The following is a 14,152-nucleotide window of genomic DNA, read 5'->3' on the forward strand; positions in this document are numbered from 1 at the left end:
TGAAGACTGTCTGATTTGAGAACTGTCCTGGGTTTTGAGGTATTATCATGGTAGCATCAGCCACAGATTTTGAAGCAAAACTCCCTGGTTTCAAATCTGGTCCTCCACTTACTATATACAGTGGTTATTCCTCCATAAAATGGATCTGCATTCTCTGGTGTTACTGGATTAAGTGAATGAATATTTGTAAAGCTCTTAGAACAGTACCTGGCATGCATACAACGTATAGAAATGGTTGTTAAGTATATCACTAAAATTTAGATATGTGTTAATGTCGAGGTGCCTGGGTGGTATAGTCGGTTAAGCATCTGACTCTTGGTCTCACTTGGGGTCATGATTTCAGGGTCGTGGCATCAAGCTCCACCTTGGGCTTCACGCTTAGCTCGGAGTCTGCTCAAGATTCTCTCCCTCTGCCCTACCCCCCCCCCCCAACTCCTACACTCTCTCTCCCTCTCTAAAATAAATAAATCTCAAAAAAAAAAAAAAAAGAAAAGAAAAGAAGATGTGTTAATGTCATGTCTTACTGGCCCAGTGGTCTTCTGGAATTCAAAAGGTCTGTTTCTCTTTTTACAGACTAAAATAGTATCCTACAAAACTTTCCCAGCTGGTAGCTGGGTCAGAGAGGATGGTGATTTCAGCCAACAGACTGGGAACCCCAAAATAAATTTGCACCATCTAGGGGTTTTACTTGTTTGGTTGGACTCACCTCAGCCCTTTGGTTTTGCAGTTGGTGATGTATATTGGCCAGGTGGCCAAGGACATCTTGAAGTGGCCTCGTCCCCTCTCCCCACCTGTGGTAAAGCTGGAGAAAAGGGTGATTGATGAGTACGGAATGCCGTCCACCCACGCCATGGCGGCCACGGCCATATCCTTCACCCTCCTCATCTCTACTATGGACAGATACCAGGTGAGGCCCGACTCCTCTTCCTCCCGTTTAACCTCATCCATGCAGTGAGGCAGTAAAGAGAGGTTTTCCTTCAGAATTTTCCTTTTTGAGGAACTTTGAGGTTTATGAAATGAAGACTATGGGGGATCGAAATGTATTGAGCCATCAGTGATAATTTCTTTATAGAGAAAGTGACACATGGCTTAGCGTCCAAATGAGGCCATGCCTCATGGTGAAAGTGATACCCGCAGGAACAACACCCCCACCACGAGACAACATGGACTGCCCCAGGAACAGGGTGTGGAGTCTCCCCAGCGGAGCATCGTTACCCTGAGCTGCCCAACTAGACCGCACATTATCGGTTCTCTCATCTTCTTGTTTGTAGCAGACGGGAGGAGCTTAGGATCCTCATCATTGGTCCTCCAGGACTGAGATGATTCCCCCAGATAAATCCTCCTGCTAGATTCCCCAGGGCCCAGGACAGGAAAGGGTCTGGGCCCCACATTGGTTCCCAAGGATACCTCTGCCCCCGGTTGGGGCTCAACCACTAGAAATAATGGCTCCATGTTTTCTAGAGTACTCTAAGGGACAGCAGGTTGATAAATGTTGCAAATAGAAGAATGTCACTTAATTAATAATCTGCTTAGATGCCAGTTACAGTCAGACCTTTTAAAAGTTGCACTAGTACTGCAGTGAAGTTTTTTTTGCCTGAGAAGTTTTGCTCCAAGTTTGTGTTTCATTTAATAAATAGTACCTTTTACTCTCCGGACAATTCAGATTTCATTAAACTTAACCATCTTGTATGTAAAAGACAGTACTGTTTCGCCTCGTCCCTTCATCCTCAAAACACGGGAGCACATTTTGTGCTCCAGGTTGTGCAGAACTAGGGGAGTCCACCTGATGCCGTTGGACAAAGACAAGATTAGTGTTGGGTCCTGGCTCTACCTCTATGGTCTTCTGCCTAGTCACCTGGGGGTCAGACCTCAGTTTCCTGGATGGGAAAGGGATGGGTCTAAGGAGTATGTCCAACTTGGTATATTATAATCTATTGTAACTTACTTACGTGTCATGCCAAGATCAGAAATGTCTGCGATCTCCAGTACTGTCTGAATTCACTTAATGCAGACTTAGGAGCTACATCGTACACAGGGCATCTGCCCCAGAAGGACACGGGCAGCCCAAGGCCGGCCCCCATCGGGCTGCTGTCAGCATCCAGAGAGGCATCGTGCAGGAAAAAAGCCCCAAGCAGCAGCTGACTGCAAGAACACAGCAACAACCACTGTTTATAGACTCATTTCAAGGCCTCCTGGTCCTTCTCAAAAAACTCTTTTCAGCTCATATGATGCAGCAGTTTTCAGCCTGAGCTGTTATTCAATTTTTAATGATAAATATATTTAGCTATTTGGGTTATTTGCTGTAAACAGTTCTAAATATGGCTTATTTATATGACTGTATGTGCAGGCTAATGCCCAGACTCTAATTTTTGAAAGCATTAACTCATTCATTTCTAACCCTTTTTCTTAAATTAAAATCCAAGACGCGGTTAATGATAAATATTAAGAAAAGACCTACGACCATGTATAATTGTACTCCCATCTTGCATCAGAAAGAAGGTGCTGGGCTTGGATTCAGAAGAGGGGGCTTCTGGTTCTGACTCTTACCCTTTACGGACTGAGTGACCTTGGGCAGGTCATTTGGCCTCTCTGGGGCCAGCTCCTGTTGTGAGGACCAAATGGGATGATTTGCGTTTCTTCTATCAGCGTCTGTGTGCTAAAGTTTAATAGCGACGTAACTGATTATCTAGGTTAAGGATTTCCTCAGCTGTGGAATGGAGCTAATGATAGAACCCACTTCATAGGGTTGTGCAAAGATGGGAGGAGGGGGTGACTCTAAAGTGCTTCACACAACGTAGACAGCTCTCTGCCATCTGTATTCTTTTCACCATGGGACACCACAGGTGTTAGTGCTTGAAGCACATGGATTATGTCTCTACGTCTTCGTTTATAAGCAGAATACCCCTGTGCTCCTTATAGGACTCAGCAGTAGCCAGATTCCTCTGGTTGCTGTAGTTACCCACCAGCAAATGATGAGATGTAGTAAAGTCTGGATTTTTGCCTCAACATCTGTATGTGAAGGTGCCCGTTCTTAGCCTGGCTGGGCTTCCTTAGGAAGCCAGTGGTGGCCCAGCTTTACCGCCCAGCGCTCAATGAGGAAGTTGTCGGTTGCATTTCCGGGTGATGGGACTGTCCCATCTACCTCGCCCCTCGCTCCACACTCTACACTTCATACATGTTGGGCGACGAATAGGTTGAAGTAAAGAATGATTTACTTCACGAAAACTATCCACACCATGTCTGTGGTCATGAGGCCTTAAGCCAAGTTCTAACGATGTCATAGGCATCTTCCCCTTCTTTTTGCTCTTTTTCCCACTTTTCAAGTGGTTTGAGACCATCAGACTGCCGCTCTGGGGAAACTGAGGGTGAGGCTAGCAGTCGTTGGGTGGGAACCCTTTCCTCCCACCGTGTCAAACCGTGTGAGCACGATCTCATGGCCTTGTTTTCTCTTCTCCCCCCACAGTATCCCTTTGCTTTGGGACTGCTGATGGCTGTGGTGTTTTCCACCTTGGTGTGTCTCAGCAGACTGTACACCGGGATGCACACGGTGCTGGTAAGTCCTGCAGTCAGGTCTTTGGGTGACTGTCCCAGTCACCTTTGGGTGACAGTCCTGAACAACTGTCAGTGTGTTCTTCACACTTCTACAGCTGTTTGCATGTGTAATTATATTTCCCATCAGGCCCATGAGGTAAGTAATTATTATGTTGTGGCCCCTGCATCATCATCATCATCATCATCATCATAATAATGAATCATTAAGATAATATCAAGGAGGCTCACCTGGGCTAGACCCTCGTGATTTGGAAGATTGGCTAGAATGGCAACAGAGGCTCAGTCATTTAGGTTCATGTTGGTTTACTGATGATGCAGAAGTAGTGCAGGAAAAACACCCAGGGTCAAGGAGACGAGTGGGTGGATAGGGTTCCCCACTTAGGCCCTCACACAGACAGGCCTGGATTTTTAAGGATCTCAGCTGCCCTTTTAGAGAAGGGGTCCCACTGGGTCAAAAGAGCTCAGAATCATGGGTTCCCTTCCTTCTGTACTGTTCTGGGCTGGGGGCAATGGTGGGCACAGAGAGACCCACCTGCATTTAAAAGTTCAGCTACCCTTTTACCATATTCAGAATTTCAAGGGCTGCTCTGGTTAGCACAGTTAAAATCACCTCAGAGCTCTATTTCCTGGTGTATTAGCCAGTTGCCTTGAGGTTCCAGAGCACAAGGCTGGCTATGGTTTACCACGGGGCACTACTGATCATCATAACTGGCCTAAGAAAGATGTCTCTAGAAAGGAATGGGCCCTTGCTATTTGTTGTACTCTCCATATGAAGCTCAAAAACTGTTAGGAAAGGCCACCCTCTTGTTTCTCCTCCCGGTGCCTGGTGTTGGCAGTTGCAAGAAGGGTGGCAGGGAGGGTTGGGAAGGGCAGAAGCAGCAGAGGTGAACGGGTAGCGAGGAAATAAGCCGAGAGAAAACAAGCTTATGGCTACACGAGACTCAGAGAGAGACATCTTGCTTCCCTCATGAAAATGCACACCCTAACTCAAGGAAAAGCAAGGGGAAGCCGAGAGCCAATGGAGTTGGGGCTGGGCCTTGGTGAGGGAAGTAAGGCACAAACGGCATGCCAGACAGCTCCGCGACCAAGGTGAAAGATTTTAAATCAAAATGAATGTGAAAAGTTTCCATGTTAAACCAAACATCCGGGGCGCCTGGGCAGCTCAGTCGGTTAAGTGTCTGTCTTCAGCTCAGGTCATGACCCCAGGGTCCTGGGATCGAGCCCCACATCGGGCTCCCTGCTCCGCGGGGAGCCTGCTTCTCCCTCTCCCCCTTCCCCTGTTTGCGTTCTCTCTCTTTCTCTCTGTCAAATAAATAAAATCTTTTTTTAAAAAATTCCACATTTCGGGCGCCTGGGTGGCTCAGTTGGTTAAGCGACTGCCTTCGGCTCAGGTCATGATCCTGGAGTCCCTGGATCGAGTCCCGCATCGGGCTCTCTGCTCAGCAGGGAGTCTGCTTCTCCCTCTGACCCTTCCCCCCCTCATGTGCTTTCTCTCTCTCTCATTCTCTCTCTCTCAAATAAATAAATAAAATCTTTAAAAAAAAATAAAAAAAAAATAAAAAAAAAAATTCCACATTTCAACTAAGGTCCAGCTCTGCCCCTGAATTTGCCCGCCGCTGCTTCTCTCGCCCCATCCTCACTCCGGCCTGACCAGATCTGGAAGGTTCTGCAGGAGCAGTTAGGGGCCTGGCTCCTCTCCCTCCCGAGATGTGTCCTTGCTGTCCTCGTCCCGTCACCCGGCGCATCTGGCTTCTGAGCCCACAGGGGAACAGAGAGGAGAGCATTCTTGATTTGCCACACTACTGCTTCGCATTAGAAAGAGGTTCTCTCCAAATACGTCCACAGACTTAAAAATGGAACCAGGCAGAAGTCTCGCGGGTGTTTTGGCATTTCTTTTATCTGGGGCTACTTTTTTAAATTTCCATAGGCTGTCATTAAAAAAATGATCGTGAGAATTCAGGTCAACATGAGAAGCAGCGTAAATACGAGGACGTGGGGCTGCAGACGTGAGTAGAGATCACAGAAAACCCACCTCAAGAGAAACACAGCTTCGTGTCTGGCTTTTCTTTTTCAAGTGTATTATGGGGATAGGGAAGCAGGTATTTGTGGGGAGGATTACTTAAGCCTCTCATTCAGCTGCAGGGAATGGGCACAGCAGCTCCTTTTGGAGCATCTGTCCCAGAAGAAACTGGAGCGAAGCTGTAGCAACTTCCACCCCTACCCTGTGCCCCCATTGCCCACTCCTCCCCCCGGGGCTCCTTCCACAAGTGCAATTTTATTTTATAAAGGTCTGAGACCCTGACTCAGGCCCAGGCCCGAGTGGAGACAGACGCATGGCCCAGGGTTCGATGGCACATAATTTCTAGCAGCTGAAGGGGGCAGTTGGTTTTAATAGTAAGATCCAGTTAAATAATAGATTGGAAGTCTTCTTCCTTCAACAGCAACTCAGTAGTTTGCTGCAGGGTGCCAGGCCGGGAGCTTGATCATTGAGATATGGAAGTAAACAAAACCTACCTCACCCTTCTGGGTCCCTGAGTGTTGATGGTGACAGAGGTATGAGCTGCTGATAATTAGCCTGGAGCAGCTTGATCAGGCCGACTAAGGGGGCATGCCTCTCCCCCAGACCCCTTGCGGTCACCAGGAACTGCCATGAGCTAATGGTTCTCAACCCTGACTGTGTATTCTCATCCCATGGAAAGCTTTGTAAAAATATCCCTGGGGGTATTTGGACACCCACATTCATACCAGCAGCATTATTCACAATAACTGAAGAGTGGAAATCACACACACACACACACACACACACACACACACACACACACACCCTAAGCATTGGTATTTGTTCAAAGATCCTCTGTAGATTTCTATGTGCAGCCAGGGTTGAGAGCCATGATTAGACTAATTATCCTCTAGAACTGGCCACGAGCCTGTGCCTGAACCAGACTGGAGAAGGCAGGTGGCAGGCAGGTGGAGACAGATGCTATGTAGACACCCGCCATGTCCACAGCATGAATCCTCTAATGGTGTGCAGCGAGGACACAAACAGCTCGCATGTCATTCAGGGGGCTGCCTGCTTCATGCAAATGGTTCTCTGCCCATGAAGCAGAAGCAATTCAAGGAGAACAGAAATTTACTTATCTCACCCCTTAAGAAATCACTCCTTGTCAGAGGTGAGTGGCTTGCTCGCTGAAGTCAAGGCTTTGGAGACAGGCCCCAAGCTGACTCCTGGGCAGGCCTGAATGAAGCCTGAGGAGGCAGCGAACCCACACGTGGGGTCGCTGTCCTGCCAAACCAGCTCTGGCTGCACCTCAGAGAAGGGTGTCTCCATCCACCAAGATGCCTCGGCAAGAAAGCTGGGCACCGCCCTAGCTCCTCCCTTCCCACACTCCTCAGCCAGGCAGTCACCAAGCTGAATTAGTTCTGACTCTTAAAAATTTTTTAGAGCAGCTCTCACACCACTGCCGGGATATTAGGAGTGTCTCCATCTCCTGCTGGATGTGAAGTATGACCCAGGTAGCCCCAACTGTGAGTGGCAGCCATCTGGGGACCCTAAGGGAACTAACCTTTGAGAGAAGTCAGTACTGTTCATGGCAAAACATGGAAATAAAACATGGCAGCCCTGATGACATCCTTGAGCTGCTGATCCACCACACCTGGGGCCACACTGCCTCTAGGCTTGTTGTTCAAGGTAAAAAGTTCATTATTGCTCAACTGATTTTTATTGAAGTCTTACATTTCCCATAGTGAAAAGTGTCCTAACCAATGATTTACAGAAACAACTTTTTGTGTATAATTTCATGTTCTCTTGGTTTGAAGAGGAAACCAATTGCAGTCAGCTGAAGGGGAGTGGTGGGGAAGGAAGAAAGACAGGGTAGAATGTCTTGGAAGGCCTGGGGCAGCTCATGGAACTCAGTATGGATGGGGCTGAGCAACTAAACCTCTGAAAAGCCCAGAACCATGGTGTCTCCGAGAATGCCTTCCTGTCCCTCTGGAGGACTACTGTTCGAAGAACCCCACAACCTCTCTCTCAGATCAAAACCTTAATTTCCAGAGGTCTGGAAACTAATTGCCCTGTGTGCTACCCTTGGACCAGTGAGGCTCAGGAAGAGGAACAGGTCCCAGAGCAGAAACAAGACCCCGGGAGTCACTCCCGTGGGCTGCAAAGGCAGTGCCCCGAGAACAAGGAGTAGAAAGACAACCCAGAATTCCCAAACCTAAGAAGTTACTGTCTGCACAGGTCAGGACTCCTAGGGTGCAAATAATAGACACCAACTCAAACTCACTTAAGCTTAAAGGAAAATGTATTGGTTTTTATAGCCACGCTGTAGGAAGGGTAGAGGGCAGGTAGCCATTGGGAGAACGGGACTTGCGGTCTAGATCTTTGCTGGAAGTCTCCCCACTCATCCTTAAGCTTCTCTGTACATCTCTTCACATGGTAGATCCGTGCTCTTGGGCTGCCTTCTCTCTGAGGCTAGATCCAAGGAGCTCTGGGCTTAAATTCTGTTTTGTTCCTGAAAGGATTGTAGTAGAGAGAATTTCAGGAAAGCGTCTAATGGCCTGACCTGCACAGTGAGCCCATTGCTGCACCAAACGCTATGGAAGGGTGCTGAGGACAGTGATTGGTCCAGTGGGGGTAGGAGCCAGCCTGTGTGAGCAGGGTCCCCGATGGGCAGGGTTGGTTAGGGTTGGGATTAAGGTTGGCCTGTGGGAGGAGCAGTTCTCCAAAATGAAATGGGTCTGTTGTCAGAAGAAAAGGGCAGACAAATCCCTAGTGGTATCCTTTCTACATTGACATTATTGTGTTTTCCTGCTCTTCCAAGGACTCAGAAACTGGGCATTATGCTTGTTTATGTGGGGAAAGGAGGATTAGAGCAAATCAAGAAGGTTTCATGCTCAGTTTTCGGTGCCTGAGATTAATCAACTTGAACAGAATTGATTTTAAGTCTTTTGACTGATAAGGCAATTATCCCCAATATGTTAACGGTAAAATTAGCCGGAGTTGTTGTTGCTAGATTAGTGAATGGTTGTCCCACTATTTTGAATTTGTATTAGCTGAAATGCTGTTCTATTTTATTGTCCCTAAATTGTTTGATCTGTGGATAGTTATATAGATACTGGGTTTTATTTTTTATTTGCTTACTCATTTATTTTTTTCCCCTATTGCTTTAGTTTTGGTTGCAGTTGGAGAACGTTGAAAAGGCTTCTCAAATATTAAATTATCTGCAGCCCATACAAAACTCTGTTCTGGCTTTGGACTAGAGCAGTCTTGGCATGTTTTTTTTTCCAAGTTCTTTGAAACTACTTAAAAAAAAAAACAACCTTACTTCAAACTCCCTTTCTTAATATGGAAAAGAAAGCTAATTGTAATATGAATTCTACCCAACCAAGCCTTACTTTCCGTTATAGGGTAAATTAATTACTGAGATAAAAAGGGAATTTGGTTGTGTTTCTGAGCACTCCGTTATTATGCACATTGGTTTTTCTTTACCTTGGAGAGACATATTTTTATTCTTTTATTAAAATAGAGAATTATTTCTGGTTTCATAGGTAATAAGGACTCGTGGTAGAACATTCCTCCTCTGTTGTTTTTAAAGTTGTTGTGGTGTTTTTTTAAGACGAAATAAATCATTATTCGTTAACCACCGTAGGAGAAGGGCCGACAGCCATTTGTTAGGATGATATAAAGGGAAACTGAAGACGTTATATGCTTCTATATCAATCAAACTGAAGTTAGGGCATTTCCAGCAAGAGCTGCTTGTGGTATGTATTCCTAACAATAAATGTAGGATCTGCTTTCTCCACACTGTCCAAAAAGCCCCGGCTGGGGCTCAGTTTTCTGTCTGTCCTGCAAGTGGGAGGTGAGTGGGCTAGCCGGGAGTGCTCCGAATCCAGGAGGGGAGCTGGACTGAGCCTTGAATGCAGCCTGCCCAAGATTGGCAAAGACAGAAGGTTGTCCATGCACTAGAATCGTGCAGAGGCCAGAGGCCCCTCGTGGGCAGTGAGCCAAAATGTAAAGGGCCGAAGCAGGCAGACACAGACTAGTATGGGGCCAGTTGGTCTCAGACCAGAAGCCTCATCCATCCTTCCTGCTGCAGTAGAAACTGGTTGGCCTCAGAAGCCGTTCTAGTGTTGTAGGTTGTCAGACCTGAGACAATTAACTGACAATTAGCCCGACTCTCCAAGGCTAATGGCTGGACAGCCAAGCCAAGTGGACGAGGCTGGCAGCTACGGAGATGGTCCATTGAGGTGGAGTCAGCCAGGCAGGGTGGCCATGGGGAAAACAGGTCAGTGACAACCTCCCAGAAGTGTCCTTAAATCCCGGATTGCTGAAAAGGGAGCTTGGATAAATGCTTAAAGTCTAGATTGTGTCGAGAATGCCTTCACTTTTGCCAAATAAATAAACAACCACATGCAGGGGTGGAGCCCAGCGCTGGGATCTAGCACCACGGGGTTATACTTGTGCTTTAGGTGAGTTCCAGTTACTCGTAATGTAAGAGCAAGAGATTGGGTTAAACCTTCCACAGAAGCCCAGTCTCCACCTGTTTCTTTTATTAGGTACTTGCCTTTGGGATGATACAGTGTGCTACAGTTTCACTGAAGGGTGAGGTGTTTCTATAAGCTTATAATCGTATGCCTCTCTTAACAGAAAATGCGCTGTCTTCAAAATCTGTGCAATCCACTTTTGTAAAATGAATCAGACCTTCCCATTTATTTACATGATTTTTTTTAAGATTTCATTTATTATTTATTTGAGAGAGAGAGAGTGCATAAGCAGGCAGAAGGAGAGGGAGAAGGAGAGGGAAAAGCAGACTCCTGCTAAGCAGGGAGCCCAATGTGGGGCTCCATCCCAGGACCCTGAGATCATGACCTGAGCCAAAGGCAGACGCTTAACTGACGGAGCCACTATTTCAAGGTAAAGAAATAGGTGCCCCTATTTATAGGATTTTTTTTTTTAAAGATTTTACACACAGATTTTTGAAAGAGATTCTTTGGCCCCTTGGGAAAATATATATATATACAAATTTCTCCCATAATGCTCACTGCTGCTGTGACATCCCAGAAAATGTTGGCATGCACTTGCCAATGCACTTTATTGTTGTTGCAACTTTCTCCATCATTGCTGGTTTGTCCTACCAACAGACCAAACAGAAGAAGAGGTGGAATGATCTGCTATGATCCTCAACTAACCACTGAAACCTGAGAATGGAGCCTATTTCTGAATGAAATTCAGTCGTAAGAAAAACAAATTTAGTTCAATAAATTATTCACCTTCAGAGGACAGATGTAGAAAGGAAGAATCCTACACATTTAATATCAGTAGGTCAGAGCTGCAGAGGCAGAAGCAAATCCAGTGTGCTCAAGGTGAGGTGACTTGGACTCAGGCAGGAAGCCTCTCCTACTCGTCACGCTACCTCAAAAACTGGAAAAATCAGAAAGAAAATATTAATGAATATTTATGGAGGCTTAAAATAGAAAAAGGTATGATGTGAAATGTAACAGTCCACAAAGAAAAGTTAGAAGAGCTGACTACATACGTTTTTTTTCACTTCTATATATAAAAAAAATCAAAAGTCATCGTTAAGGGACGCCTGGGTGGCTCAGTCAGTTAAGCATCCGCCTTGGGCTCAAGCCATGATCCCAGGGTCCTAGGATCGAGTCCCGCATTGGGATCCTAAGGAGCCTGCTTCTCCCTCTGTCTGCCGCTCCCCCTGCTTGTGCGCTCTCTCTATCTGACAAATAAACAAATAAAATCTTAAAAAAAAAAAGTCATAGTTAAAAACATAAATGTAATAAATGATAGACAAACAATTATTATAAGGAATCAAGAGCAGGCAATAACAAGAACAGGCAATTCCCAAAAGAAAAAAATAAAAATGTCCAGTAAGCATAAGGAATCAATCTTACCTATATTTACAGGGATGTAATAGAAGTCATGAAGGACAGGTAAAAGTGAGATGCCGTTTTAAAATTTTTGCTTGTGAGAGTGGTGAAAAATACAATCAATCATTGATGATAAGGAGTTGAGTAAAGGGATATTCTCATAAGGGGACCTTTGGATGTAATATGTATCAAAAACAGTAAAATGTGTGATGCATGCCTTTTCCAGGTATTATCCTAAAGAATCATTGAACATATTGGTGGTAGTGTTCTTTAAAAATAGTGCAGCATTGGCATGGAACACTACATCACAAACTAATGATGTAATGTATGGTGATTAACATAACAATAAAAAGTTTAAAGAAAAAAAATAGTGCAGCATTGGGCACCTGGGTGGCTCAGTCAGTTAAGCACCTGCCACAGGGCTCAGGTCACAATCTCAGGGATTGAGCCCCGCATCGGGCTCCCTGCTCAGTGGGGAGTCTGCTTCTCCCTCTCCCCCGCCCCTACCCATGCTCTCTCTTGCTATCTCTCTCAAATAAATAAATACAATCTTTTAAAAAATATTTAATAAAAATATAGTGCAGCATGAACAATAACTTAAATGTGCAACAATAAGGGATTGCCCAATTAAAGTATCCATCAAGACCTGGAACAACATTCAATTATTTAACATTATGCAATTAAGTATTTATTGATAAAGCAGTTATTCATAATCCCTAAACTCTGGAAACAACCCAGATAGATACCCTTCAGCCGGTGAATGGATAAGCAAACCTCCACAGGATGGATTACACTCTGCAGTAATGTGGAGCAAACTCTTAGCGGTTGGTTCTCATGTGAATTATGCTCACTGAGAGAAGCCAGACTCAAAAGGCTATGTATTGTATGATTAATTTCTATGACATCTGGAAAGGGATAACTATAGTGAAGGACAAAAGATCAGTGGTTGCCAGGAGTTGGGGGTGTGGGAGGGCTTGTCTGGAAAGGAGAGGCATGAAGGAGTCTGGCGGACGATGCCATTGTTCCGTGTCCTGATGTGTGTGGTGGTTCTTTCAACCTGGGCATGTGTCAGAACTCGGAACTGTGAACTGAAAGAGGTGAATTTTAGTAGATGTAAATTTAAGGATTAAACTGTACTCCGAAATATGAGAGAAAGGCAGACCAGGGGGAGAGGGAAAGAAATATAACTCGTAGAGGAATAAAAGCTGAAGAGACTCCAATTTTTTTAAAGAAGTTCTAGAACTCGGAAATCTGTTCAAATGTATCAGGTGAAAAAAGCAGGGTACCCCCCTCTGTTGCATTTTGCACAAAGTTCCATGGAACAGTTGTCTCATGAGATTCTCTGGTAAGAATAAAAAAATTCCTGGAAGCAGTTTGTGCCAGGCTTTCTGCTCCTCCTGACCCCAATACACAAGAGTCTACCGAGGTTCTTAAACATTTAAAGTAAAACCAGTGTAACATGGTTCACCCACCCAAGGCTCTACCCCTTTTTTTACAGTGAAGGAAATTTTTTTTTTTTTAATTTATTTATTTGCCAGAGAGAGTGCGCACAAGCAGAGGGAGAGGGAGAAGCAGGTTTCCTGCTGAGCAACGAGCCCAATGTGGGACTCGATCCCAGGACCCCAGGATCATGACCTGAGCCGAAGGCAGTCGCCTAATAGGCTGAGCCACCCAGGCGCCCCTACACTGAAGGAAATTCTAAGTGCTTACTCTAAAATGCATTATAGGTGTACCTCTGGCCAGCTCTCGATTACTGCTGAGAAAATTTCTGATCTTAAATTGATTTATGATTTATTTTTGCCGCTTTGTATGTTTCTGGACTGCCTCCATCCTGACATCTATTGACGGGCTCTTGGTAAATGCTAATTAAACAATAGAATTTTATTAAAAACAAAAACACAACCTAGGACTCTAGATTGGAGTGAACAAATAGAATCAACTCTAGGTATTTTAGCAAAGGGAAATGAAACACGGGGAATGCAGTCCTCACAGAATGTGGGAAGGGCTTGACAGGCAGAGAGAGCCCGTGGCTGCTGCTGGCCCCCAGGAGCTGAAGGGCCGATGCCACCGCCACCCTTGTGATCCCCACCCCTCACACTCACCAACCACATGAACGGATGCTGGGCTGAGTCCAGCCACTGTAACCACGGCCACAGATGCCTCTAGAAAACTAGGAGCTGGTGACAGACACCAGAATCCTTAGACAAGCTGCTGCAATTCACGTTACTGGGACTTCACCAGGATATGCAGGAAGGAGAGGAAGGTGGCTTCCCCAACTGCACCTGGATGGGGGGACCTGACTTCCGGAGGAGCGGCGGGAACGGCGTCTTTAACTTCTCCATGTCCCCAGTTCAGCGGGAGGTGGGAATGGACACAGGGGACCAGCTGACCATTTCCATCAGGCTTTGGGATCCTTGTTCCCATTGTCATCTAGTTTCTTCTAAGCAGACTCTGAAAAACTCTGCTCGCAGTAATTTCCAAGAAGTGGGTGTCCTAGGGAAACCTATGTTTTGCCAACAGAGAAGGCAAGAGTGTGAATTTCCTGACCTTTCCTTTAACTCACCGACAAATATTTCTATTTCAGTAGAGGTAAGGACCCTTGAGAGATTTTCATTCAAAGTCTCTTAGGTCACGGTGCATTTGGATGTGTAAAGATCACTTAATTAGCAGTAAGAGCAAGCTATGGTACAGGCATGTGGTGGGTTGTAGTCATCCTTTT

The 14,152-nt window shown here is 45.6% G+C and overlaps 1 protein-coding gene across 9 annotated transcripts in view; it reads left to right on the top strand.

Annotated features, from left to right (window-relative positions):
- SGPP2 (sphingosine-1-phosphate phosphatase 2) overlaps positions 1–14,152 on the top strand; it is a 175,326-nt gene that overhangs the window by 146,420 nt on the left and 14,754 nt on the right. For all 9 annotated transcript variants that reach the window (XM_027590575.2, XM_027590574.2, XM_027590573.2 and 6 more), the window contains 2 exons: positions 728–907; positions 3,464–3,553. In XM_027590575.2, coding sequence (XP_027446376.1) covers positions 728–907; positions 3,464–3,553 — 270 coding nt within the window. The remainder of the gene's footprint in view (positions 1–727; positions 908–3,463; positions 3,554–14,152) is intronic.

This window comes from Zalophus californianus, chromosome 3 (genome assembly GCF_009762305.2).
Source record: "Zalophus californianus isolate mZalCal1 chromosome 3, mZalCal1.pri.v2, whole genome shotgun sequence".
Taxonomy (NCBI): domain Eukaryota; kingdom Metazoa; phylum Chordata; class Mammalia; order Carnivora; family Otariidae; genus Zalophus; species Zalophus californianus.